The 26607-nt window shown below is 41.3% G+C and overlaps 2 protein-coding genes across 3 annotated transcripts in view; one reads left to right on the plus strand and one right to left on the minus strand.

Moving 5' to 3' along the window:
* Positions 1-26607, minus strand: part of LOC112676497 (MLX interacting protein) — a 59690-nt gene that overhangs the window by 23407 nt on the left and 9676 nt on the right. The window lies entirely within an intron of this gene.
* Positions 12547-13138, plus strand: LOC112676498 (transcription factor BTF3-like). Its single transcript, XM_035706671.2, has one exon. The coding sequence runs from the start codon at positions 12547-12549 to the stop codon at positions 12958-12960; it is 414 nt and encodes a 137-aa protein (XP_035562564.1). The 3' UTR covers positions 12961-13138.

A 26607-nucleotide genomic window follows, 5' to 3' on the forward strand; every position in this document is an offset into this window, starting at 1 on the left:
CCCTAACAATTTAGCACTCTGGCAGGGGAAAGAGTTCTGATCATTAAGCTGGCACTGGGAACAGAAGGATGGCTGGAGGACAAGCAGAGTGTGTCAACACTTTCAATGCACATCCCTTTGACTCACAGTTCCACTGCCAGGACCTGATTCCGCAGACTCACACATGCACAAGGACACACATGGGAAGACATCACACGGCAGTACTGACGTGGCAGCAAAAGGCTGGAAATGTACACACTCATCAAAGCAAAATGGTTTAAAAATTGTGCTGTAGGTTTAGCGCCTGCCTTTAGCCCAGGGCGTGATCCTGGAGTCCTGGGATCGAGTCCCACATCGGGCTTCCTGCATGGGGCCTGCTTCTCCCTCTGCCTGTGTCTCTGCCTCTCTTTCTCTGCATCTTTCACAAATAAATAAATATAATCTTTAAAAAAACAACAACTGTGCTATATCCACACAGATGGACACTATGGAGCAACTAAAATCACAGCATACATTTTATGCGCTGATTTACAGGCAAGATCAACAAGTTGCATGAAATGAGAAGAAAACTAAGGTGCAAGATGCACAGCCATGGCCGCCACGTGTATTTGTAACAGGGAGATAGGCACACAAGGCACAGAGGGAGATGGTGGGGGGGTGGCAGGACGGAGACTGCCTGTCAGTCTCAGAAACAAGGACAGGGAAACAGTGATTTCCCTTCAGAGAGCTAAAGCAGAGATTAAGGGATTCAGTTGGAGAATTAGTTTTCACTGTTTACTGATTTATACTGCTTAAATATAATACAAGAATATGTTATTTTTTCAAAGTAAATAAGGCAAAAATACCAGGTATAGTTCAAGACTTCTAATAGGGCTTCTTGTCAATTAGGCTTCTAGTTAATTGGTGATGGCAATTAATCACATAAGCAGATACAAAATTTATGTGCAAGTCAGTTTTGTGAACTAGACCCAAATATGAGGTTAATGCTTAGTAAGTGGTTTCTTTAATGAGTGAGTGGATGCATAATGCTCAGACTGGTCTCTCTTTTTCTCTTTTTCTCAATCCTGAGTCTCTCAGGATTCTTTTTCTTCAAAAGAGCGGTCTCTATTGGCTTTCCTGGGATCTGGGCCTGATTCCACAGGCTGCTAGGAGCCAAAACTAACAGGCTCCAGACAGACAAAGGTTCATTGAGGAGCCAAGACGTGGGGAGCACGCACAGCAAGAGGCATGGCAGGAGAAGGGCAATGTGTTTAATAGAATTGCCTGAGCCGTGGGCCTCTGCCCTGGGCCTTCTGCCCAAGGAGAGCCTCCTCCCAAAGGAAACTCGTGAGGTTGTCAGGCCCTGCTCCCATACCTAAACATGGGTCCTCTCCACTGTACCTGCAATCCATCCTCCTTGTGGGTTGCTTGGTGTCTATTTTATTTTTTTATATTCAGAGAAAGTTCTGTTGGAGAAGCAGAGTCTAAGGGCAAACACAGCAAGGCAGGAACATGGTATCCTGAGGTCTTGGTCCCAGGTCTGTCCTGCTGACAAGATGACCGAATGTGTACACAGTGTGTGTGATATGTGAGGCATGTATGTGTGTGCAGGTGTGTGGTATGCATGTGTGATGGTGTGTGTATAAGCACACTTGTGAATACATATGTGCTAGTGCGTCTAGGTGTGCATCTGCCCTCATGTGTGAGCATGTTTGGGAGGGTCTATGTTTGTTTTGGTAAAAGCAGGGAGTAATCATTTCTACAACCTTCAAAAATTAAAGCAACTTGAAGGAGTTGAAACCAGGCAAAATCAGAGTAGCTGCTGTGGTGACCTCTCCTTCACCCTGTCTGTGAATGCTGGTGACCTGTGTCCTTGCTGGGAGCACTCTCTCCTGTGTTCTAGCCTTCTACAAGGGGACAGACACTGCCATGCTTATATCATTTCCAAGCCAACAGGGAAAGAAGAGTGGTTTCCATTTCTGGACAAATGACATGAGCTGTCTAAGCCCCACCTTCTATAAAATGGTGATGATGTCCACCTTACAGGGAGGATTACAGGTAAGACGTGGAAGGGCAGAGGGAGTGACAGTCAATGCTGGGGCACGCTACTGAATAGCAGTCGGTGCTGGGGCACGTTGCTGAGCTTTAAGCCTGGACTTTCCGGCAGGAGCAGGATCTGGATAGGGTACCATTTAAAGCCAGATTCATCTATTTGCCAGGAAAATAAACTTGAGTCTAGAACCCAGGGTGTTCTGACTCCTCTAGACTGGGTATGGGACCAGATTTAAAGAAATAAAAAGCAGTATGTCACTTCAGTTTGCATCATTTGTTAATAAATTTTAATACTTAAAATGTGCATTAGCCATGTGTCTCTTTTACTTTATGAGCTGTTGCGTCTTTTATAAAAACTCTTTTAAAAAACTTTTTATTTTGAAATAATTGTAGATTCATGGGAAGTTGTAAAAAGCACAGAAAGGGGTGCCTGGGGGACTTGGTTAAGTATCTGCCTTCAGCTCAGGTCATAATCCCAGGGTCCTGGGATCAAGCCCTGCCTCAAGGCTCCTTGCTCAGCAGGGAATCTCCTTCTCTTTCCCTATGCTGCTCCCTCTGCTTGTGTTCTTTCTCTTAAATAAATAAATAAATAAATAAATAAATAAATAAATAAAATCTTTAAAAATAAAATAAAAATAGCACAAAGAGTCCCCAGCTATTCCCAGGGTGGCATCCTCTGTAGCTGTGAGCACAATTTCACCACTAGGAAACCAATTCTGGCATATTATGGTTAACTAGACTACAAATTTTACTCAGTTTTCACATGTTAAAATGTTTGCCATTTTTCTCTTGCTATGTTGGTAACACCATAATACTAACCTGTGATGTTTCTGCAAATGTTTCCCTTAAGTTTTGGAGTTTTAATTCTTATATAGCGTATGTTCAGATAAGTAGGTTATATACTTGTGCATCTATATCTACAAGTCTTCTTTATCATTTCTTTTATTGCTTCACTGCTCCCCCCGTCCACCCCATCCAGAGATTGTTTCCATTAATCTCTTTTTTAGCTTTTTTAGTCTTACTGATTTTAAATTATACACCCACACTGGAAGAAAATTCAAAACAATACAAAATAGTACAAACAAATGCAAAGTGAGCTGCAATTCCACTACCTAGAAATAACCATTATCTAGATTTTGGTGAAAATATTGTGTAGTGAAGAAATGAAATAACCTTATCCAAGGAGAGTCTAGCCTTTGCCCTTGGCTCCTGGGAGGTGACCTCTATCTATGCCCCTGGAATGTCCTGCCTGACTAGAGTGTCTTTGTTTGCCTGGGGGCTTTGGTCTTAGGATACTCCCGATATAGGGGCTTTGGACCACAAGGTATCAGTTCCAATCCCCAGAGGAACTGATAACTAAAGGTATTAGCCAGATCTCCAGGAGGGGCTGGAGACCAGAAAGTGGTCACAGTATGTGATCGAACCCCATAAAAACTATGAACACCAAAGACTCAGGTGAGCTTCCCTGGTTGGCAATTCTCTGTGTGCCCTGTCACACACTGTGGCAAGACGGAAGTAAGGCCACTAGAAGAGGACAGCCAGAAGTTCTGCATCTGAACACCTCTTCAACTCTGCCCTATGCACCCCTTCTCTTGGCTGATTCAATAGAAGCTTTTCCCTGTAATAAATTGTAATGAAGAATATAAGTTTTCAGCAAGTTCTGTGAGTACTTCTTGAGAATTATTCAATTTGAAGATGGTTTTGGGAACTCCTTCAATTTATACATTGGTGTTAGAAGCAAGGACGGTCTTGTGGACTATTCTCCCTAACTTTGTAGTTGGCCTTAAGTCCTTGTAATATACATATATATGAATAAACATAATAGTTAAATATGTTGGATCATAATTCTGTTTTATAACCCATTTTTATTTATGTTATAGGTATCTTATTATGCCAATAAATATGGTTTTATATTCTTTTTATTGGCTGTATATATTTATCACAATCTACTTAACTGTTTCTCCATAAATAGACATTCATTTATACTAATGGACACATGTTTCTATTTTTCACTTTTATAAACAATGCTATGGCAGCCCAGGTGGCTCAGCGGTTTGGTGCCGCCTTCAGCCCATGGGGTGATCCTGGAGACCTAGGATCGAGTCCCACATCGGGCTCCCTGCATGGAGCCTGCTTCTCCCTCTGCCTGTGTCTCTGCCTCTCTCTCTCTCTTTCTCTCTCTGTGTCTCTCATGAATAAATAAATAAAATCTTTAAAAAAAAAATGCTGTAATGAACATCCTGCTACTTACATTTTTGTGTAAGTTGCATGTCTGTTTCTGTAAGATAAATTCCTAGAAACTTAAAAACTGAATCAGAGAGTATGTGTATATTTATAATTTTGTTCCAAAGAATCGAAGTTTATACTAATTTACACTTCCAACAGCAGTGAATAGTGAGTGTTTAGTTCCTCAAACCAGCATTTTCATTAGTTCCTATTAATGTTTGCAAAGGCAACAAGCAAAAAATCAGTTGATTTTTTGGATCCCACTTATATCATTTTATGTTTATTAGTCGTTGGAATTTTCATGTGACTTATCCACACACCTCCTTGTTTTGTGCTGTGTGAGAGATCTTAATGCGGTGGGAATGTTTGCAACACATACATCAGAGTTATTGTGCGCCCGTCTTGATGGTCTGTCTTTGCCTTGACCATTTACTGTGTGCTTTCTTTGGTGTCTGCTCTACTCACTTCTTGTATGGATAGTAGGGTTTCGTTATTTTTAGTAAAAAATTTTCATTAATGTAGTCAAAAATTTTAAAGTCTTTACTGTTTCTACTTTTTTGGTCATACTTAAAAAGGCTTTTTCCACACCAAGACTGTGAAACTGTGCCTTCTTCCAGTGCTTTCACAACTTCACATTTTACAGTCAAGTCTTGGCTCCAACTGGAATTTACTTTGATGTAATGAGTGTTAATGGGATCCTGCTTTAGTCAATGGTTCCTACTTATTTACTAAGTAATCCATCTTTCCTCTGCTGGATTAAAATACCATCTTTATCATACACCACGTTCCTGTATATGTATTTGGCACGACTTCTAAACATCCTATTTCTTTTTTTTTTTTTTTTTATTTATGATAGTCACAGAGAGAGAGAGAGAGAGAGAAGCAGAGATATAGGCAGAGGGAGAAGCAGGCTCCATGCACCGGGAGCCCGATGTGGGATTCGATCCTGGGTCTCCAGGATCGCGCCCTGGGCCAAAGGCAGGCGCCAAAGCGCTGCGCCACCCAGGGATCCCTAAACATCCTATTTCTTTTGGTGTTTTGTGCAGGTGTTTTTAATGGTTTCACTTTTTATATTTAACTCTGATTCATCTGGAGGGAAAATCAATTTATTTCTTTACATAGCTCACCAAAATAAATGCTGATTAGCTATCTGATTGTCTCACCTTCTGCAACTAACTTATGAAACTTCCATTAACATATATTAAATTATAATATACACTAGGGTCTGTTCTGGGGCTTCATATCACTGATTCACATCCAACTCTATGCTAATATTACACTGACTTAATAATTATAAATTTGTAAATACTTTTCTATCTAGTTTAGGTTGGTGCCCATTTTTTTTTAAATGTTAGAATCCTTGCCTATTTACTCTTCCATGTTCCAACCTTAAAATCACATTGTCAAATCTCAAAAGACAACTATTCTAATATTTTTAGTAGAGTCACACTTAATAAATGAATTAATGTGGGCAGGGCTGACCATTCCATTCAGGTCATCTCCATCCTAAATCAGTATATGTTTCTCCACTTATTCAAGCCATTTACCCTACTTAAAATATCAGAGAAATCTGAAGCTGTCTAGTATTCTATAATCTACTTCATCTATGTCCTTCACATTTCAAATCATATATTCTATTAATGTTTTAAAGTATAAAAAGAAAATTTAGAAAGCTAAACCAGCAAAATAAAACACACATACCCAAACACAAACACTGTCTACATTTTACTGTACACAAGACACACAGACACACCCACAGCTAATATGGCAACTACCACCCTCACCCTGATCAAAGTGGCTAAGCCACAGACACTGACACAACTCAGAAGCTTCTATCATATCAGCACTAGGAGTAACTACCCTCAAAGAATCCCGTCATTTTCTAGCACTTTTATCCACCTACGCATAAAGGTAATTAGGTTCACATATTCACCAACGGTAAGATTTTTATGTGAAGGAAGAAAAACTCCACCCTGATATAGACATCTGGCTTAAAGAGGAAGTAAGTTAACAAAGGTCTCCAGCCAGAGTACACACCTGGAGTCAGGACTCTAGAAACTATCAGAGATGTAATAGAAATAGATCAGCAGATGTTTCTGAGTTCCTATGAAGACTGGCAAGAAACAAATTTGTTATTATTACCATTATTAGTCATTTTCAAGACACTGTCAGCTACCTAACCCACTTAAAAGGCAGAGAAATTTGAAGCTATCTGACGCATTTCAAAGGATAAGGTAACACTCTCCAGGTAGCCAAGACCTATAAATAGGCTTTAAAAACATTGGCTCCGGGCAGTTTAGCGCCGCCTTCAGCCCAGGGCCTGATCCTGGAGACCTGGGATCGAATCCCACATCAGGCTCCCTGCGTGGAGCCTGCTTCTCCCTATGCCTGTGTCTCTGCCTCTCTCTCTGTGTCTCATGAATAAATAAATAACATCTTAAACAAACAAACAAACAAACAAACAAACAAACATTGGCTCCTTTTCTGAAAGTCAGCTTTGACAATTAAAGAAAACCCATGAAATCTGTTCTCCTTTGAATTTAAAACCCTAGATCCTAACAGTAACAAGGGTGGCAGTTGACAACAGGGTAAGTAGGTATGGGTACATCTATCAAATCCTAGCTTTTTAGGGGCAGGAGCTAGAGCTATAAGTTAACTCTATGTAGCATCTATTACCTGTGTAAAATGCTGCTTAACAAAAGAAATGAGTTGATGATAAGAATTAGAACATTTTCAGGTCACAGGTAGGCTATACAGCATGAATACTGTAGCCAGGTTAATCCGACTGAGACATTATTTTCTTCATGATACTATCCGGAGTCACTTATTTAACACTATTCTAGCTACTGATAGAGCAGCCAACAAAACATTTCTAGCCCAATAGAACTTATATTATATTCTATGGGGAAAGACAGAAAACCAAGTATGTGTTATGTCAGGAGCACTCAGTGGTACGGGTCAAAAGCAAGGTGGAGAGGGAGTTGGGAGGTGCTATTTCTATAGGGTGAAGTATGAAAGTGGAAGATAGTGTGGACACTGATGGATCCTGGCTTCTGCCTCAACAGCCAACAAACCTGCTCTTGCCAAGGACGCCAACAACCTCTACACCATCAAATCAGTCCCTTCCCTACCTCACCTGACACACCACACCTCACCTTACCTGCCCCTACCCCACCCCCAGACCCTCACCCACTGCACCACCTACTTCTATGCCAGGCTGCTGCTCTCCCCTTCACCAGCTTTTCCTCCCCCTTCCCTCAGTAGAGGGGCTTGTCCTGAACCTGCCACAGCCTACACTCTTTCCCTCACCTCCCCCTACCCACATGTCAGGATAACCTCAAGAATGCCCCTGTTGAAACTCCTGCAAGGGTTCCCACAGCATATGAGGTAGAACACAGTCCCTAAATACTCATTAAGGTAGAGTCTCCCAGCTGCCCACAACTGGCATAAACAAGCACTTCACTCAGTCGGCTGACTCCTTCATCTTGTAGATATTAGCTTCCCACAGGAGCCCTCCTGGACCACTCTCTGTGTAAATTATTAGCTATGTTCTCTCCCAACACCCTGTACCCACCACAGTCTGCCATTACCTACTGATGGGTATGTTGACTGTGTCTACAATCAGAATGCACTTTCTTTAAAGGGGTAACCAGGTCTCTTCCCTCGACTAATACGTGTCTCGTCCCCAGCACCGTGCCACCACACAACGGGCCCTTGAGTATGTGCTGAATGACCTCCAGAGTGAAAACACCAGTGTATTCCTACTGTCCACAGAGGCCCACTTGGATTAGGCCAGCCCTCACCCCTGGCCTTGCTTCTCCCTCTCATTCTGCCTGATGTTCCCCCTGCCTGTGCTGTCAAATAAAGAAATAAAATCTTTTTTTAAAAAACCTTAATTAAAAAAATAAAAATAAAAACCACAAACAAAAGAAGTTTATATGGCCCTCCTCACACAATAGAAATTTCCAAAATGAAATCGGTTTTTACCTTTGCCTGCTAAAGACAATCTCCCTTCCATCTGCTACTGAGAATCAGCTGTCACCCTAAAGCTCTCCCTCTTCTTATCTCCCTCCCATGCATGCATTTTCATCAATTTGTCAGCCACCCAAGTAGGAAGTCTGGGGGAGAGCTGGGGCTCACTCACTCAAACGAAGGCAAGTGAGATCATCTGAGGCTGGCATCTATTTCAGAAACACTGTAAATCTCTGCACCACCCCAACTGCACCATGCAGCCCTTCTGCTGACGATCTCCTGAGATGTGTGGACATATTTCATCTTTATCGGCACTCAAAATACCTACATCCTTGTCTTCATGATACGCTCATTTTCACTCTGGTCTTTCTGTCAAAAGCAACAATTTGCCTTTCATAAAATCAAACTTGAAAACAGTGGTAGAAGATGAGGTTTCAGTTCATTAGCAAACCTGTTTTAACCTCAGGCATAGATTAGGAACCCTGCGGCATGGGCATTTTCTATGTCAAACTGTCGTTAAAAGTGCTTAAAACAAGAAAAGTGTGTCTTTACAGCTCCATGGGAGGATAAACACACCTTGGTTACTACAGTGCTATAAAATATCAAGGTCAGGGTAACTTATCTCTCTTTCATTTACCTCTCCTTCAAGGACTCCTAAGAAAACAGACAAAAATAAAATGAGCATATCTAAGGCACAAATCATTTAACAAACTACAGTGCAGGAAAAAAAATGTCAAAAAAAGCAATGGACGTCTATTTTCTCAAAACTGAAATCCTTAATATGCTGATTTTTTTCCCTCCATACTAACAAATGAAGTCAACAGATGAGCAGGGCAGGAGGAACTTGTGGTATATAAGATTGAATCAAATGGCAAGATTTTGTTTTCTCATCTCTCAGGTCTCTGGGAACCAGGGTGCATTTGGGAGAAGAAGGAAAAGTAGGGAGAGAAATTTGGAGGAAATTCGAAGCCAACCATTTAGACTGATTTTTTAACTGTAAAATTTCAGAGTCTTCTCATTATTGCAGGAGCCCAAGCCACTTTCCTGGCATAAGGAAGATGAAGAACACCTGATTCTTCTTAAGTCAAAATCCCAGATTTTGCCTAGGAAGCCCGATCCCATCCACTGTGCCCCAGTGATAAATTCGTGTCACAAAAATTCACTACCAACAGAATCTCAGGCCAGGCCACCCTCTTCAGGTGGAAACACAGTGTGGCTCTCACTATAGGCAGACTCTCAAGAACAAGAACAGCCCTTTCTAATGAGAAGCACTCTTTCATTATCAACTGTTACCTGCCACTGGCCACAGGAATGGAGAAAGAGACTGTGTCCCCACCTTCCTTTTTTTTTTTTGTCCCCACCTTCCTGACCACTTGGCAGACTTGGATAGATGTCTGACCTTTCTGAACTTCACTTTCTTTGGGGGGGGGGGGGGAGGAACAACCTATTTTACAGAGCTACAGTAAGAATTAAATGAAGAAAGATATTTATATGGACTAACAGTGTCTAGAATCCAAGACGTAGCCAATACAATGGATTTAAGCCTCCAGCCAATGCTCCCCAGGATGTTCAGAGCTGCTCTGACTCTGTGTGCTGTGATAAAACACAATTAAAGGCTTCTTAGCCACAGCAGTAAAGCTTCCCAGAAACTGACTCAGGGGACAAAGAGAGAGCATGACTGTTAGGGTGGGTGATGAGCAAAGGTCTCAAGAGAGGGAGGGAACTGCCATTTAGAGATTAGATACGCGGTTCTTCAATGAAACACAATCGAATCCCACCAGTCCCTGCACTCAGACACAACTGCCTTTCTTTTTTTATTAGCACCCTTTCACTCTTCACCACAATGAGTGTCTACATAGTAGCAAGGTCTAATGGCTCTTCATCAACTAGTGCAGTTGGGAGCCTCCACAGCCTACCATTACTTGCACACATACCCCCAGAAGTTCCCTCAGCAAAGAAGTACCACCTAGTGACCGATGACTCGCCTTCAACATCAGTTCTGGGGCACACTTCACAGAAGTGTCCCTTACCAGCCACTACTCAGGCTAGACAGCAGAATGATAAAGAAGAGCCTGCAATTCCACCTTACTTTCACAACCAGGAAGCAGATGCACCCAGACCATGTGGCAGAGATCATCTGCAGGCCAGGAAAGGAAACATTCCAGCAACATGTACCAAGAACCTGAGATTGTGACAAGCTCTGCACTGAGACCTGGGTTACAATGATGTCAGAACATCACAAGCTAATGGGAAAGATAGCTTCGAGGGAGCTAAGGCACATGTACAATGTACAGAAACACACAAAAGGGCATTCAATGTCATCAGCAGGTTCAGGACATCTTCCTCGGGCAGGAGGCCTAAGCTGAGGCCCCCAAGGATGGGCAGGAATTAACCAGGGAAAGAGGATGTAGAGACAATGGTTTCAAGTAGAAGGAATAAAGAGATCTTTCTCAAAATATTAGCAGTTTGGCTTCTGGTCCCTTCTCTCCTTTATCCTTAACTTTGATGAGCAAAGAAGTGAAGGTAAGAATACAATTGTCTGGAGCCTTCAGGATCCACATAGAGGGATCTATAGGATCTTCAGGATCTCTACATAAAGAGCCAGTGCAATTTCCCGAATCTGTCATCCAAAAAAGATGACAGAATGAGAGGAAGAGCTAACTTATCACAGCCGTTTCTGAAGTAAAGCAGAAGGAGAAAGAGGGGAGAAAAAGAGGAAGGAGAGAGCAAGATTGAGAAAAGGAAAGTTTGGGAAAGATGTGTCTTCTACTTTGGTGATTTGACTTTAAAAAGTGAAAAATCTCTCCTAAATCAAAAATTCAATAAGCAAAGTTAGAAGGTAAGTGCCAAATGAAGGGAGAGACCATGAAAAGAACATTACTAAATAGTTCTACAAAATTGGTTAAGCTCCCCAACTTACTAACTGCAGAGAGAAAAACATATCTTTACAATGAAAAGATCTGGCAGTTATACTAACAAAATGATCAAATTTAGCATCATTAATGGTGGGACAACCTGACATTATGTACCTTTGATGTGACTGTGAAGCATACCCACCAAAAATCCTGAGCCTGAATATAATCAAGCCTTTTAGGCCCAACATAGTTCACAGGAAATACAGGGGATGGAGAAACATGTTAACCATTACAAAAAGAAAACAAATCCAGAATGTGGGACGTTTTTCCATACAACTAGGCCTATCACTTCAAAGAGTCCTATGCCAAGGGGAAAAGGGGGAAAAAGATTATTCTCTTCGGCATGAAAATGATATAATGGTTATGGAAGGGAGTATCTTTATTTTTAGGAATACAAGGTCATGATGTCTCCAACATTTTCTCTGAATCATATGAAAGTAAGAGAGACAGGTACATAAAGCAAGTAAGGCAAAAGTTAACAAACGTCTACTGCAGGTAGATGGCTATAAAGGGGATGGTTGTTCCAAATTTTCTGCGTTAAGATTTTTAATAATACAACTGTTGGGGGAAAAAACGGAAAAGGAAAGACCTGGGTGGCTCAGTTCATTAAGCAGCTGCCTTTGGCTCAGGTTATGATCCCAGGGTCCTGGGATTGAGCCCTACTTGGGGCTCCCTGTTCAGTGGGGAGTCTGCTTCTCCCTCTATCCCTCCCCTGCTCATTCTCCCTCTCTCTCTCAAATAAATAAATAGAAAAAAAAAGCAAGAAAGAAAGACTAATTTCCCAACTTAAAGAAAGAGCAAAAGAGAAGAACTAAAAGGGAATTCACAAATATAAAATAAATGGTCAGGGGCACCTGAGTGGCTTAGTGGTTGAGCATCATGATCAAGTTTGGCTCAGGTCGTGATCCCAGGGTCCTGGGATCGAGTCCCACCGCAGGCTCCCTGTTGCCTATGTCTCTACCTCTCTCTCTCTGCGTCTCTTATGAATAAATAACATCTTTTTTAAAAATAAATAAATAAAATTAAAGGTCAAATTCAGGGAACAATACATCCACTAGAGATCAAAGAAATGAAAACTAAAACACCTGAGATACCGTTTTTTGCCTATCAGATTAACAAAGATTTATGAAAGCACAGAAATAATGATACATGATATCCTTTAAACGTACAGCCATTGTGGAAAACAAGCTGGTAATTTCTTACGATGTGAAACATCTCCTTACCTATGACTCACATTTACACAAGAGAAATGAAAATGTGTCCACATCAAGACTTGTACATAAAAAAAAAAAAAAAAAAGACTTGTACATGAAGCTGCCATCTTGCATCCTGGCGTGTGTGCACCTAATCTCAGCTGGTCCGCCTGAGACCTCCTGAGCGCCAACCCTATTCCCCTGTGTGGTCCCATTTCCGCTCCAACAGGATGAAAGAAACTATCATGAACCAGGAGAAACTCACCAAACTGCAAGCACAAGTGCACATTGGTGGAAAAAGAACTGCTTGCCGAAAGAAGGTGGTTCATAGAACAGCTACAGCAGATGATAAAAAACTTCAGTTCTCCTTAAAGAAGTTAGAGGTAAACACTATCTCTAGTATTGAAGAAGTGAATAAGTTCACAAACCAAGGAATAGTGATCCACTTTAACAACCCTAAAGTTCAGGCATCGCTGGCAGCGAACACTTTCACCATTACAGGCCATGCTGAGACAAAGCAGCTGACAAAAATGCTACCCAGTATCTTAAACCAGCTTGGTGCAGACAGTCTGACTAGATTAAGAAGACTGGCTGAAGCTCTGCCCAAACAATCTGTGGATGGAAAAGCACCACTTGCTACCTGAGAGGATGATGTTGATGAAGTTCCAGATCTTGTGCAGAATTTTGATGAAGCTTCCAAGAATGAAGCAAACTGAATTGAGTCAACTTCTGAAGAAGATAAAACTTGAAGAAGTTACTGGGAGCTGCTATTTTATATTATGATTGCTTTTTAAAAAATTTTTTAAAGACTTTTTGATTTACCTATTTTTCTTTTTAAGAGATCTTATTTATTTATTTATTCATGATAGACACAGACATAGAGAGAGAGAGAGAGAGGCAGAGACACAGGCAGAGGGAGAAGCAGGCTCCATACCGGGAGCCCGATGTGGACTTGATCCCGGGACTCCAGGATCGTGCCCTGGGCCGAAGGCAGGCACTAAACCGCTGAGCCACCCAGGGATCCCCTGCTTTTTAAAATTTTGTTCATGGATCTGATAAAATCTAGATCTCTAATATTTTTAAGCCCAAGCCCTTTGAACACCGCAGCTCTTTTCAGTTTTTGCTTATACACAATTCATTCTTTGCAGCTAATTAAGCTGAAGAAGCCTGGGAATAAAGTTTGAAACAAGGTTAATAAAGTTCTTTGCCTGGGGGAAAAAAAAAGACTTGTACATGAACAGTCACACCACCTTTATTTATACTGAAGCTAAAAACGATAAAACGAAAGGAAGGCAAGCCAAATGTTTCTGAACAGAGGAATGGATAAAACAAACTGTGGTATGTCCAAGCAACAGAATATTAACTATTGATACATGGAGCAACACAGATGAATCTTAAAAACATATTGAGGAAAAGAAATCAAGCAAAAAAAGTACATACTGTATGATTCCATTTATACAGAACACAAGGAAAGACCAATCGAATCTACAGTTGAGAGAGCAGATGGGGGACGGGAGGAATGCCTGGAAAGGGTACAAAGGAACCTTCTGGGCTTCTGGAAATGTTCTGTATCTTAGCTATAGTGGTTACACATGTGTATACATTTGTCAAAACTATTGAAATGTACATTCAAAAGGGTGTATTTTATTGTTTCCATATTAAACCCAAGAGGTGAATTAAAATTTCAAATTACAGTAATGACACTCAGAGTTGGGGAGGATGTGGGAGAGTAGGGTCTCTTTAATACACTGGTAGTGAGGGATCCCTGGGTGGCGCAGCGGTTTGGCGCCTGCCTTTGGCCCAGGGCGCGATCCTGGAGACCCGGGATCGAATCCCACGTTGGGCTCCCGGTGCATGGAGCCTGCTTCTCTCTCTGCCTCTCTCTCTCTCTCATTGTGTGCTTATCAAAAAAAAAAAAAAAAAAAAACACTGGTAGTGGGAATACTGACTGGTCCAACTTTTTTTTTTTCTTTTTTTTGCTAACAGCTTTATTGGAATGTATCTCACATACCATACTATTCATGCATTTAAAGTAGATAATTTCAAAAAAAAATAAAGTAGATAATTTCAATGGTTTTTAGTCTAATCACAGAGTTGTGCAACTATCACCACAGTCAATTTTACAACATTCCTATTACCTCAAAAAGACAAGCCATACCCCTCAGTCATTACCTCCTAATCCTAAGCAACTACTAATCTACTTTCTATCTCTAAATGTGTGTCTACTCTGGACATTTCATGTAAGTGGAATCATGTAACACGTGGTTTTGTGACAGATTTCAACTTAGCATAATGTTTTCAAGGTTCATACATATGATAGTGAATATTTTAGTTCCTTTTTACAGCTGAACAATATTCCATTATATGGATGCAACACATTTTGTTTGTTCTGTTTGTTTATTTATAAAGATTGATTATTTATTCATGGAAGACAGAGAGAGGCGTGGGGGGCGGCGCAGAGACACAGGCAGAGGGAGAAGCAGGCTCCGTGCAGGGAGCCCAACGCGGGACTCAATCCCGGGACCCCAGGATCACGCCCCGGGCTGAAGGCGGCGCCAAACCGCTGAGCCACCCGGGCTGCATTTGGGTTGTTTCCACCTTTGGGTTATTATGAATAATGCTGCTATGAGCATTGGTTTACAGGTTTTGTATGGACATATGCTTTCATTTCTCTTGCATAGACACCTAGGAATGCCAACTCCTGGGGCAAATGGCAAATTTATGTTTAACTTTTTGAGGAACTACTAGAGTGGCTTCCACAGTGGCTACACCATTTTACATTCCCACCAGCAACGTACAGAGGGTTCCAGTCTCTCCACATCCTCACCATCACTTGTCACACCCTAGTGGGTGTGAAGCAGTATCTCTGTGGTTTCAATTTTCATTTCCCTAATGATTAATAGTGTTAAACATTTTTTCATGTGTTTATTGGCCATCCATATATCTTTGAAGAATATCTATTCAACTTGTTTGCCCACGGTTTAATCAGGTTGTTTGTCCTTTTATTTCCGAGTTGTAGTTTTTTTAATATATTCTGTATAACACATCCATTATTAGATACATGATTTGCAAATATTTTCTCCCATACTGGGAGTTGTCTTTTCTAAGTGGTACAACTGAAAGCAAGTCTGACGACATACATCAAAAATTTCAGTGTGAATACCCTTTAGTCTTATAGTTTTAGGGGTGCCTGGGTGGCTAAGTCAGTTAAGTGTCTAGTCTTCAGCTCAGGTCATGATCTCAGGGTCCTGGGATTGAGCCCCACATCGGGCTCCCTGCTCAGCAGATGAGTCTGCTTCCCCCTCTTTCTCTCTGTGATTTCTTTCTCACTCTCTCTCAAATAAATAGAATCTTTAAAAACTTATATCTTATAGTTTTACTTCTAAGAATTTATCCTAAAATAAATAAAGAAATGGAATGAGAAGAGCTAATAAATAAGAACACTTATCACAGTATTTTCTTTTTTTTCTCTCAAAGATTTTATTTATTAATGACAGATACAGAAAGAGAGAGGCAGAGACATAGACTTAGGGAGAAGCAGACTCCATGCAGGGAGCCCAATGTGGGGCTCAATTCCGGAACTCAGGGATCATGCCCTGAGCTGAAGGCAGCCACTCAACTGCTGAGCCACCCAGGTGTCCCTTATCACACACAGTATTTAAGCTGGATCTCAATCCTTTCCTGATACATAAATAAAAATTAACCCCAAATGGATCACTGTCCAACATGAGAACCAAAATTATAAAACTTCTTGAAGAAAATATAAGAAAACGAGAGACCTTGAGTTTGGGATTTCTTAAACAGGACACAAAAAACATGAACTAAAAAATATATATATATATTCTGGACTTCATCAAAATTTAAAACTTTTGCTCTTCAAAAGATAACTGAAAACGATAGTGCATGTCTATTTTTACCTACACAAGTACAGAAAAAAATAAAAAGGATGTAGTAACAAAAATAGGGTATAAAACTCCACAAAGGGTGTTTCAGAGGATTCTGCTCTTCTTCTCTCTGAAATGTCTGAATTCTCCATGACAAGGACTACCCACTTCTGTATGAGGAGAGTTGGAGAGAAACTATTTCCATTTTGAAAAAGGGAAAAAGTGAGTTTTCATCTCATAATTAATAGAAAATAATATTCACCTATTATCATATTGATTTGGAGTTGGGGGGGTGGCCACATTTCAAAAATAAGAATACACTGTAATTTTCTTTTTCTTTTCTTTTTTTTAAGATTTTATTTATTTAGAGGCACCTGGGTAGCTCAGTGGTTGAGTGTCTGCCTTTAGCTCACGGTGTGATCCTGGGGTCCTGGGGTGAGTCCCACATTGGGCTCCCCATGGAGAACCTGCTTCTCCCTCTGCCTATGTCTCTGCCTCTCTCTGTGTGTCTCTCAAATAAATAAATAAATAAATAATTTTAATAAAAAGTTTATTTATTCATTTGAGAGAGAGAGAACACACAAGTGGGGGGAAGGGGCAGAGGGAGAGGAGAAGCAGGCTCCCCACTGAGCAGGGAGCCCAGGGCTCCCAGGACCCTGAGATCATGACCTGAGCTGAAGGCAGACACTTAATCATCCAAGCTATCCAGGTGCCCTTACTGTAATTTTCATAAGAGTGTAATATCTTTGCCCTTTTTTGCAGATAATTTCTATCATACACACAAGTTAATCTGTCAACAAATTTCAGTGATGTAAATGGGTAATAATGGCTTAAGATTATTCTGTAAGAGAAGTTTTTACGTATAGCATTAATCTCAACTCTCTGGGGCTTAGTTATATAGAAGTAAAAATAATTCAAGATAAATAATAAAAGTCTGTGCACTTGACTCAGAGGAGAATCTCTAAGCCCTCACTAAGTTAATTACTCTAATTTTACACTCAATTTAACAAGTTATGCAAACCAATAGAAAACGGGAGGCACTAGACAAACAGGGAGGGTAAGTGGCAAACTCACTGCAGAACAAGTGGCAGCCAAGAGCCTGGAGGAGACAATCATTAAAGCTATGAAAACGAAAACCCACTCACAAGAGGGCCTATGATGGCTGAGTAGAGAAGCAAATTATACGTACGGTGGAAGACTATCAAGGGACTATAATGATACAATAAATAATATTCAAGTTATAATCTAGAGATAATTAAGTTATACTCTATACATTCAAGAAAGCAGTGATGATTATGTATTTGAGATATATTACCACTTTTCATTAAAAATGGCTAATTTTATTAAAGAAATGGTTAACAAAATAAGCCATGGACATCTAGACAACTCGCTTATATCAAAGGAAGCTCTCTATTCATTTAGACAGGGGCAAATAACTAAGGTATTTTTGTAAACATATTTTAATAGCTACTCATCTTAATGCCACTCAAAGGACTGAAGTGAGGAAATAATTTAGATCCACTGACAGATTATTCTATGCTCCACAGATCTCACCATGTAGGTGGTTTCCTAGACCAGCCCAGAGTAAGAACTAACCCCGTGGACAAGAGCACTTTCTATTACTGCCTTCTCATCTGGCTCTGTCCAACACATATAATCTCCTGCCTTTGCACCTCTGCAAAAAAGCACTTTAACTTGGCTGTCTGGGGCCCAGGTCTTTAAGTTTGTCTCACACCCTGCATTTTTCCTAAGCTCTTCAAATGCCACTCTGCAACCACACTGCATTTGGATAGCTACCAGTTCATATGCAGAGAAACTAAGTTCCTGACTCTGTAAGGAAATGGGAGTCTGATCTTCTCACTGTTTATTCGAGCTACCCCCACCCCCCACGTGAGTTCCTAGTGTCCACACCAGTGAGGCTGGCATTTCCACAGACAGCTGGATATGACTAATCTGACCACACAAATATGAAACTAAATGAGGGGTAGAGGCCAGTGCCACTTAAGTCAGCAGCAGAAAGAACCCAAACACTGAGTTCCTGCTCCTAGGCTTGGAGGGACTATGTCTGAGACTCCAGCCAGAGGAATTATTCATTCCTCAGATTAATTTTGTAGCTTGAAGCATCATATGCATGATAGCGGCAGATGCCAGGCCAAAAGGTCGGCGTGAAAGTCGGCCAGGCAGCAGTGACAACAGGTAGGGAACCTGGCCAGAGAAGGTGGTCTCCCATGTAAGGCAGGAGAGTGCCAAATGAGGCTGAGGCCACAGGCAAGCAGCCTGATTCCTGGAGGCTCCATGCCAGGAGGCCATGATGGCTGCAACCCAGTGGGGGTCCAGGAGTGGCCTGGGATGTCCACTGACCAGGAGGCAGCTGTCTACTCTGGAATGGCTAACTAATCGCCTAAGATGCTACTGACCAAGGAGGGCAAAGGAAAATAGGTTCTTCTCTCTGGACTGGGCAGTCGTGTCCCCCCCCAGCCAAAGAACGTCACTGAAGTGGAAGAAAAGCAGCCAGTTTCAAAGCACTGAACCGATTCAAACTGAACCAACTGGAGCTTTATTTAAAACAATGATGGCTTTGTCAGGAGACTGCAACAGGCCAACAAGAGCCAGCTGAAAAACCTGCCCTCCCCTCCTAATTTCTGCTCCCTAGTTCCCATGACTTTAAGACATCACACAAAAAAAGAGGGAGAAAAAGTACACATATAAACCATCAGCCAACCCATGTGACGCAACAGAGGAAGGCCAGCTGCCGTTCAGAGATGACATATCACTGGAGCTAGCTGTTTTGCTGCCATGGATCTCCTACCCAGGAGCTGGAACTCCCAGGACATATTTGAGTCTCATTTACTGATATATTTCCAGTGATACCAGCCAACAGAGAACAAAGGGCTGAAGCATCAAGTTTTTCTACAGTGCTGCTGGGTCAATGTTCCAGTCAATTTGGGAGGGCAGCACACCTAAGACCACTTATAGCCACCAAGCTGGGGTAGCTGCCCCTAGCTTTATAAGAGGCTGAAAGTTTCTATCCCAGGGCCCTCTACAGCAGGAAATAGAAAGAGATTCTGCAGGAAAGAACCTGGAGGGGCCTGGAGGGGAACCAGCAGATTACAGTATTTCTCACACCACACCCAACCCTGCTCACACTTTGCCCATATTTTACCAATCAGCAGCAATCACCTCAAGCACTGTACAAACACACCCATAACTCTAAGGAGCCAGCAATGAGCGCAAAAACAGAGATAAGCAAACAAAGTTATGGGGCAAAAAGCAACTGGTTACATACTAGCCAAGCCAGCCCAACTGTAATCAAGAGGTCTCTGGTAGGCTGCTGTGAGAAGCAACTATGGGGGCCATGCATGCCACAGGTGAGTTTCCCCAGCACCACCTGCCTGCTGGCTCTCAGGTACTGCACAAGGACAATGCCAAGGACAAGCCAGAGGCTGATAACTGGGTTCTTTGCTTTTGCCAGAAGACTTTTTCCTTGGGCAAAAGGTCTCTCACAGGGGAAAAATCATGAATTCCAGAGCTAAAGAAAAATTGAGACTTATCCAATGAATAGAAGATCAGACTGAGAAAGAACTAGGAGGCTGGGGGCCAGGCTCTGGAGCCCTGACCCCGAATGTGGCGGGTGGATGTAGATGCCACAAGGGGCTCCATAACCTCTCCACTGAACCAAGGGAGTCCTATGACTAATGCCGTTTTCCAAATACAAAAAAAAGTCCTGGTGTCTCCAACCAGCCCCTCCACCACGCATTCTGCTAACAGTGCAGGGGTAGGGGTGTGCTAGATGGAACTGTAGAAACCCCACAACTGATCAAACTGACCAGTAAGGCTGCCAAGCCAGAGGTCAGGGTCTCTGGACTTGATGTGACAGAGATTAATTAAATTGTTTTCCAGCAGATTGAATCAGCTCTTCCACAAATCAGGTCATATCAGCATTTGGTTTTATAATTCAAAGGAAACGCATCCACACAGCTCCCCAACACATGTGGTATGGACTCACAGTTGAAATTACAACCTTTCATGAGACTCAATGCTCCCCCTGCCTCCAGAACAACAAAAAGCTACGGGACCACATTCACCTGTTCACATCACTATGAAGCCCATAGTCTCAGGGGTCTGTCAACCAGTGGGACACAGCACAGACATGCAAGCTCTGGCCTCAGTTCCAACGCACATGCTGCTGAGGGGTGTGTCAAACACCAGCCATTGTGTTCCCTGTTCTTCTGCAGGCTGTAGGGACACACAAAAATGTGGGGCACTTTCCTATCAGCAGCCAAGGGCACAGAACAAAGCATGCTCCTCAGCCGTGTACCTGCTCACCTGCTCCCTCCACACACACTTTATCGTTCAAAGGTTGGAGAGTGTGACAAGGCAGAGGGGGTACTTAATGTGGCAATCCCAATTGCCACCTGTTTTCAAAAGTCTGCTGAAAGATTCTCAGGGTCGAGGGTTATTTCTGTCAGGGAGAAGGAAGAGGCAGAGGGACATTTTCAGAGTAAGTAGCCATCTTGCAATAAAGTAAAAGTGATGAACAGAACAAGGACCCAGAAACACCTTCGAGTTACACAAAAATATCATGAAATATTCTCAATAACTGAGGGCAGGATTAAATAAATAGTACATTCACACAGTGGAATACTATCTAGTCACTAAAAAACATTGAGGATGAATATTTTGGGGCTCTGAAAGGTGTTCATAATCTATTAAATGGAAAAAAAAATACACTCATCCTGACCAAAAAAACAAAACAAAAACAAAAACCTCACAAGGTCTTAAGGGATAAACACTAGAGAACTGACAGTGATTATCTCTTTTATTTTTCCTGGAAGGAGACCTGGAAATACATCAAATTTCAAAAAGTAAGTTGTTAAGCCTAAAAGAGTAACACTCCAACTTTTCAACAGAAACACTGCATCTCTAATACATACAAATTCTATTTCAATCTGGCTTAGAAGTTATTGGCATTTAAGAAACATAAACTAATTTGCCAATACCCTTAGAGATCAGATCAAATACAGATAGAAATCCAAGAGCAGGAACATGCCCAAAGTGGCTGCACAAACCATACTTTTATGTGTGTATGTGTGTTTTAGGGGGAAGGTTCTAAACTGGGCATTATCTATTCTTTTCTTAACTGCCTCAAATATGCACACACACTCTCTCTCTCTCTCTCTCTAATACTGAGGGAGGAAAGACAGAGGTATGTAATGTAATGTCAAATGTGTAGGTTAGAAACTTTAAACGAAACCAGAGACAGACCTCCTCAGTGTAACTTAAGAGTTATAATTTCATTTTAACTATAACCAAATCAACTGTTTGGAGTGAAATCTAATTATTATACCTTTCCTCCACCCCAAAATCCCCCTTTAAAAACAGCCCCATCTGAGGCAATTATGGTGAAATTAAGGGGTGTGGTCTCAGATGGACTATAAAGCTAAGAATATTTCTAGTCCAAGAAATTCACAAAACGGAGAATCGATCCTCCATCTCCCAAGATAAAATCATTTAAAATAATTGCCCAAGCTCCTCCTAACTCAAAGTAACTGTCTACTAGGTACATATATACTTCCAGGGTTTACCAGATGTTAAATTTTATATTCAGAAGATTTTGGTCCTGTGACTTTAAACAAAGCACAGGGCAGAAGGTACATGTTAAGAGCCAGAACACCTAAAAATATCTTCCTTGTGCCAGAAGCTGACCTGTGGCAAACAGCACAATACATTCCTTCATCTCTTAGGCCAAGACTCATTTCTAAACCAGATTTAACCTAGCCCAAATTCATTTCACCAGAATAACTAATACTTGGACTCAGACATTAAAACTGTAAGTTGAAGCAAATTTAAAAGTGGAGTTCACATATTAATTTAGATTTCTTCCAACTTTTCAAATATGCCAAATCTTGTAACACTGGGCTCACATTCCCAAACAGCAAGGTCACCTGAAGCTGAGTGATGGTTGTCCCCTTTACACCAGGCAAATATTCTTTAATTCACCAAGCACCCCTCCACTCCCTATCACCTTTCCACTGATCTCTGAGGCCAAGTCAATTGCAGTTTATGCTTACACGGGTTTTCACAATAAAAAATTTCTCTGTAACCATGACTTTATCAAAAGGAGGAAAATACATGATATAAGAGGAATGAATGAATGAATGAATGAATGAATGAATGAATAAATAGTACTCTTCTCCTTACAGATAGCTCATTTCACTCCCTGGTCCTTGTGGACATCTGTATTTGTAACACCTGACTCATACAATGTTAAGAGGAAAAAAAGGTCTTAACAGGATAACCTCAGAGAGGGTGATTTGGCAAGCTATCGGGCAAGCTAGAGAGGCAGGTCATTTTTCCAACCATTCTCTCATTTACTATACACAGGAGAGATGGAAGATACCAAATATGAAATTTCTGGACATTGACATAGTTAAGATATTGACGATCATGTGGTCCAGTGCCTACCAAGTCAGGCTTCCTAAAGATAATGTTGAAAACCTGAAGAAAGAAAAAAAAGAAAAAAAGAAAAAAAAAAAAAAAAAAAGAAAACCTGAAGAGTGGGCAGCCCTGGTGGCTCAGTGGTTTAGCACCGCCTTCGGCGGGGATCAAGTCCCATGTCGGGCTCCCTGCATGGAGCCTGCTTCTCCATCTGCCTGTGTCTCTGCGCCTCTCTCTCTCTTTATATATATATCATGAATAAATAAATTTTAAAAATCTTAAAAAAAAAAAGAAGAAGAAAGAAAAGAAAACCTGAAGAGGGATCCCTGGGTGGCGCAGTGGTTTAGCGCCTGCCTTTGGCCCAGGGCGCGATCCTGGAGACCCGGGATCGAATCCCACGTCAGGCTCCCGGTGCATGGAGCCTGCTTCTCCCTCTGCCTGTGTCTCTGCCTCTCTCTCTCTCTCTCTGTGACTATCATAAATAAATAAAAATTAAAAAAAAAAATTAAAAAAAAAAAAAAGAAAGAAAAAGAAAACCTGAAGAGTTTTAGGGATGCCTGGGTGGCTCAGAGGTTGAGTGTCTGCCTTCAGCTCAGGGCGTGATCCCGGGGTCTGGGATCAAGTCTCACATTGGGCTCCATTGTGCCTGCTTCTCCCTCTGCCTGTGTCTCTGCCCCCCTCTCTCTCTCTCTGTGTCTCTCATGAATAAATAAATAAATAAAATCTTTAAAAAAAGAAAAGAAAACCTGAAGAGTTTTAAATATTTTTTAAATAGCAGTTCTATTGAGACATAATTTCCATGCCACGAAATTTTCCCTTTAAAAGTGTTCATTGATGTTTAGTATATTCACAGAGTTGTACGATCATCACCACTCTCTGATTTTAGAACACATTCATCAACCCTACACCCATTAGCTGTGATGATCCATTCTTCCATCCCCATGGCAACAGCTATTCCACTTTGTGTTTTATGAGTTTGACTAATCTGGACATTTCATATAAATAGGATCACAACAGGTGGGCCTTTGTGTCTGGCTTCTTAGCATAATGTGTTCAAGGCTTCTCCATGTTGTAGCATACATCAGTACTTCATTCCAAAAAGTGTCTTCAATATTTTTTAAAGTATTTATTTGCCTGTGATAAAGCCATGGTGGTCATTATCTAAATAAATGCATTTTTTCTCATTTTGCTAACAATATGAAAACTTTCAAATATACAGAAAAAAATTTTAAATTATATGGTGCAGGGCAGCCCGGGTGGCTCAACAGTTTAGCACTGCCTTCAGCCCAGGGCACGACCCTGGAGACCCGGGATTGAGTCCCACATCGGGCTCCCTGCATGGGGCCTGCTTCTCCCTCTGCCTGTGTCTCTGCCTCTCTTTCTCTCTGTATCTCCCATGAATAAATAAATAAAATCCTTTTTAAAAAAATTATATGGTGTACACCCATGTACCCACAACCTGGATGCTACAGTTAACACTTTGATATATTTACCATATCATAAATTCATCTATCCATCCATCTTATTTTGAGCAGTGGTTCTCAAAGTGACGTGGTGACCCCTGGGGGTCCTTGAGGCCCTTCTGGGGGGTCCATGATATCAAAACTATTAAAATAATAGTAAGGGACTTTTTCATTTTTACTCTCATTCTCTTAAGAGTATTGCAGTGAAGTTTTCCAGGCATGTGATACTGCAACAGATGAATGTAGATATGAGCATCCAGCTATCTTCCAACCAAACGTTAGCTGAACATTAACAAGATCTACAAATGTGTAAAACAATGTCACTCTGCTCGTTTTTTTAGAGAAGAGTCATTTTCTACAGAACTGTTATTTAGGTTAACACGTAATGGGTTTATCATTTTTTTAAATGCTTTAAAAATGTTTTTTAAAATGCTTTACATTTTCTCAGGTTTCATTTCTAATATGGTAAACATCAACAGGTCATCATCAACCCACACAAACAAAAGCTCTTTGGGGGAGAACAAACGAGTCCTGAGACCAAAAGGTTTGAGCACCACTATTTTAAAGCACTTTTGAGTAAGATGCAGACATCTATAAACTTCATCCCTAACATGTCAGCATGCATAACATCAACCAGAGTTCATTATTTGTCAATGGTTCCTGTTACTTTTAGTAAGATTTACACATAATGTACAAATTGGAAGTGTGCTGTTCTCATCCAATGAGTTCTGACAAATATATGCACAATCCCCTATATCAAGATCACCACCATCCCAGAAAGGTCTCTTATACCTCTTTCCAATCAGTCCCCTCTCCTCCCTAAGAGGCAAGTACTGGTACGATTTTTTTCACCTTAGTTTCACCTATTCTAGAACTTCATAAATGAAATCATATATACTCTTCAAAGTAAGGCTTATTTCAATCAGCATCATGTTTCTGAGGTTTATCATGTTATTGCACAGGCTGGTAGGTTGATCTTTTTTATTGCTGAATGCAAATTATTTCTAAGGCAATCTCTCTCAAAAACTTCAGGTCCATTGAAGATAAATAAGGTCAGTAACCATGGTTCTAGTCAAGCTCTTCCCCCACCTCTTGTCTCTTTTTTCCCACAATGACTTGGAGGGGCTGTGATATGTTACTAACCAGTGGCACCACTGTCCAATAGCACTCAAACCAATCATCCTTCCACTTGCACTGCCATTTCCTATTCTCACCTAAGAAGAAAGTTCCCATCTCAAACTGTACGAAAATTTTATTACCAGGAATGGAAAATCAATACCCAAATGATGAAGGTACTAAGCTTCCCTTAAAAACATGTCTGTCAGGATCCTCAGATGGCTCAGCAGTCTAGTGCCTGCCTTCGGCCCAGGACATGATCCTGGAGTCCTGGGATTAAGTCCCACATCAGGCTCCCTGCATGGAGCCTGCCTGCTTCTCTCTCTGCCTGTGTCTGCACCCCCCACCCCGTGTGTCTCTCATGAATAAATAAATAAAATCTTTTTAAAAAAATGTCTGTCATGAATGAATAAACAAATGTGATGTGTTAATACATGGAATACTATTCGCAATTACAAGGAATAAAATACAGACACGCTACAACATGGATGAACCTTGACAACAGGATGCTAAGTGAAAAAACCCAGTCATAAAAGGCGATGTAGGATCCCTGGGTGGCGCAGCGGTTTGGCGCCCGCCTTTGGCCCAGGGCGCGATTCTGGAGACCCGGGATCGAATCCCACATCGGGCTCCCAGTGCATGGAGCCTGCTTCTCCCTCTGCCTATGTCTCTGCCTCTCTCTCTCTCTCTGTGACTATCATAAATAAATAAAAATTAAAAAAAATAAATAAATAAAATAAAAGGCGATGTATAGTATGGTTCCATTTATATGAAATGTCCAGAACAGGCAAATCTAGAGACACAGAAAGCAGATCAGTGTTCATCTGGAGCTAAGGTAGGAACTGAGATCAAAAGGGCAGGATCTCAGTGGGGTGATGGAATCCAATTCTAGAACTAGATTAGGATAATGACCGCACAACAACTTAAGATGAGTGTGTTTTGAGGCACCTGGGTGGCTCAAGTCAGTTAGATGTCTGACTCCTGATTTCGACTCAGGTGGAGACCTCAGCATTATGGGATGGAGTCCCACGTCAGGCTTCCTGCTCAGCGGGGAGTTGGCTTGTCCCTTTCCCTTTGTTCCTCCCCTCACCTCGCACTCTCTCTCTCCTTCTCTTTCTCTCTAATAAATAAATAAAATTAAAAATTTTTAGAAAAAAAAGATGACTGTGTTTTATGGTATATAAATTATGCTGCAGTAACATTGCTAAAAACAACAACAAAAACTTGTCTGTGCAAGTGGCTAAAAGAGTCCTGCAAGGCAGAGAAAGACCTGTTTAATAATTTAAAGAACAAAGAAGGCATTTTAAAAGACCCAGCTTGCTACTCAACTAGAAAAGAGTTGCTTACGATAACAAACTAATACAATCACATGTTGTTTTAAGAATTCATT

Source organism: Canis lupus, chromosome 26 (genome assembly GCF_003254725.2).
Source record: "Canis lupus dingo isolate Sandy chromosome 26, ASM325472v2, whole genome shotgun sequence".
In the NCBI taxonomy this organism is placed as follows: Eukaryota; Metazoa; Chordata; class Mammalia; order Carnivora; family Canidae; genus Canis; species Canis lupus.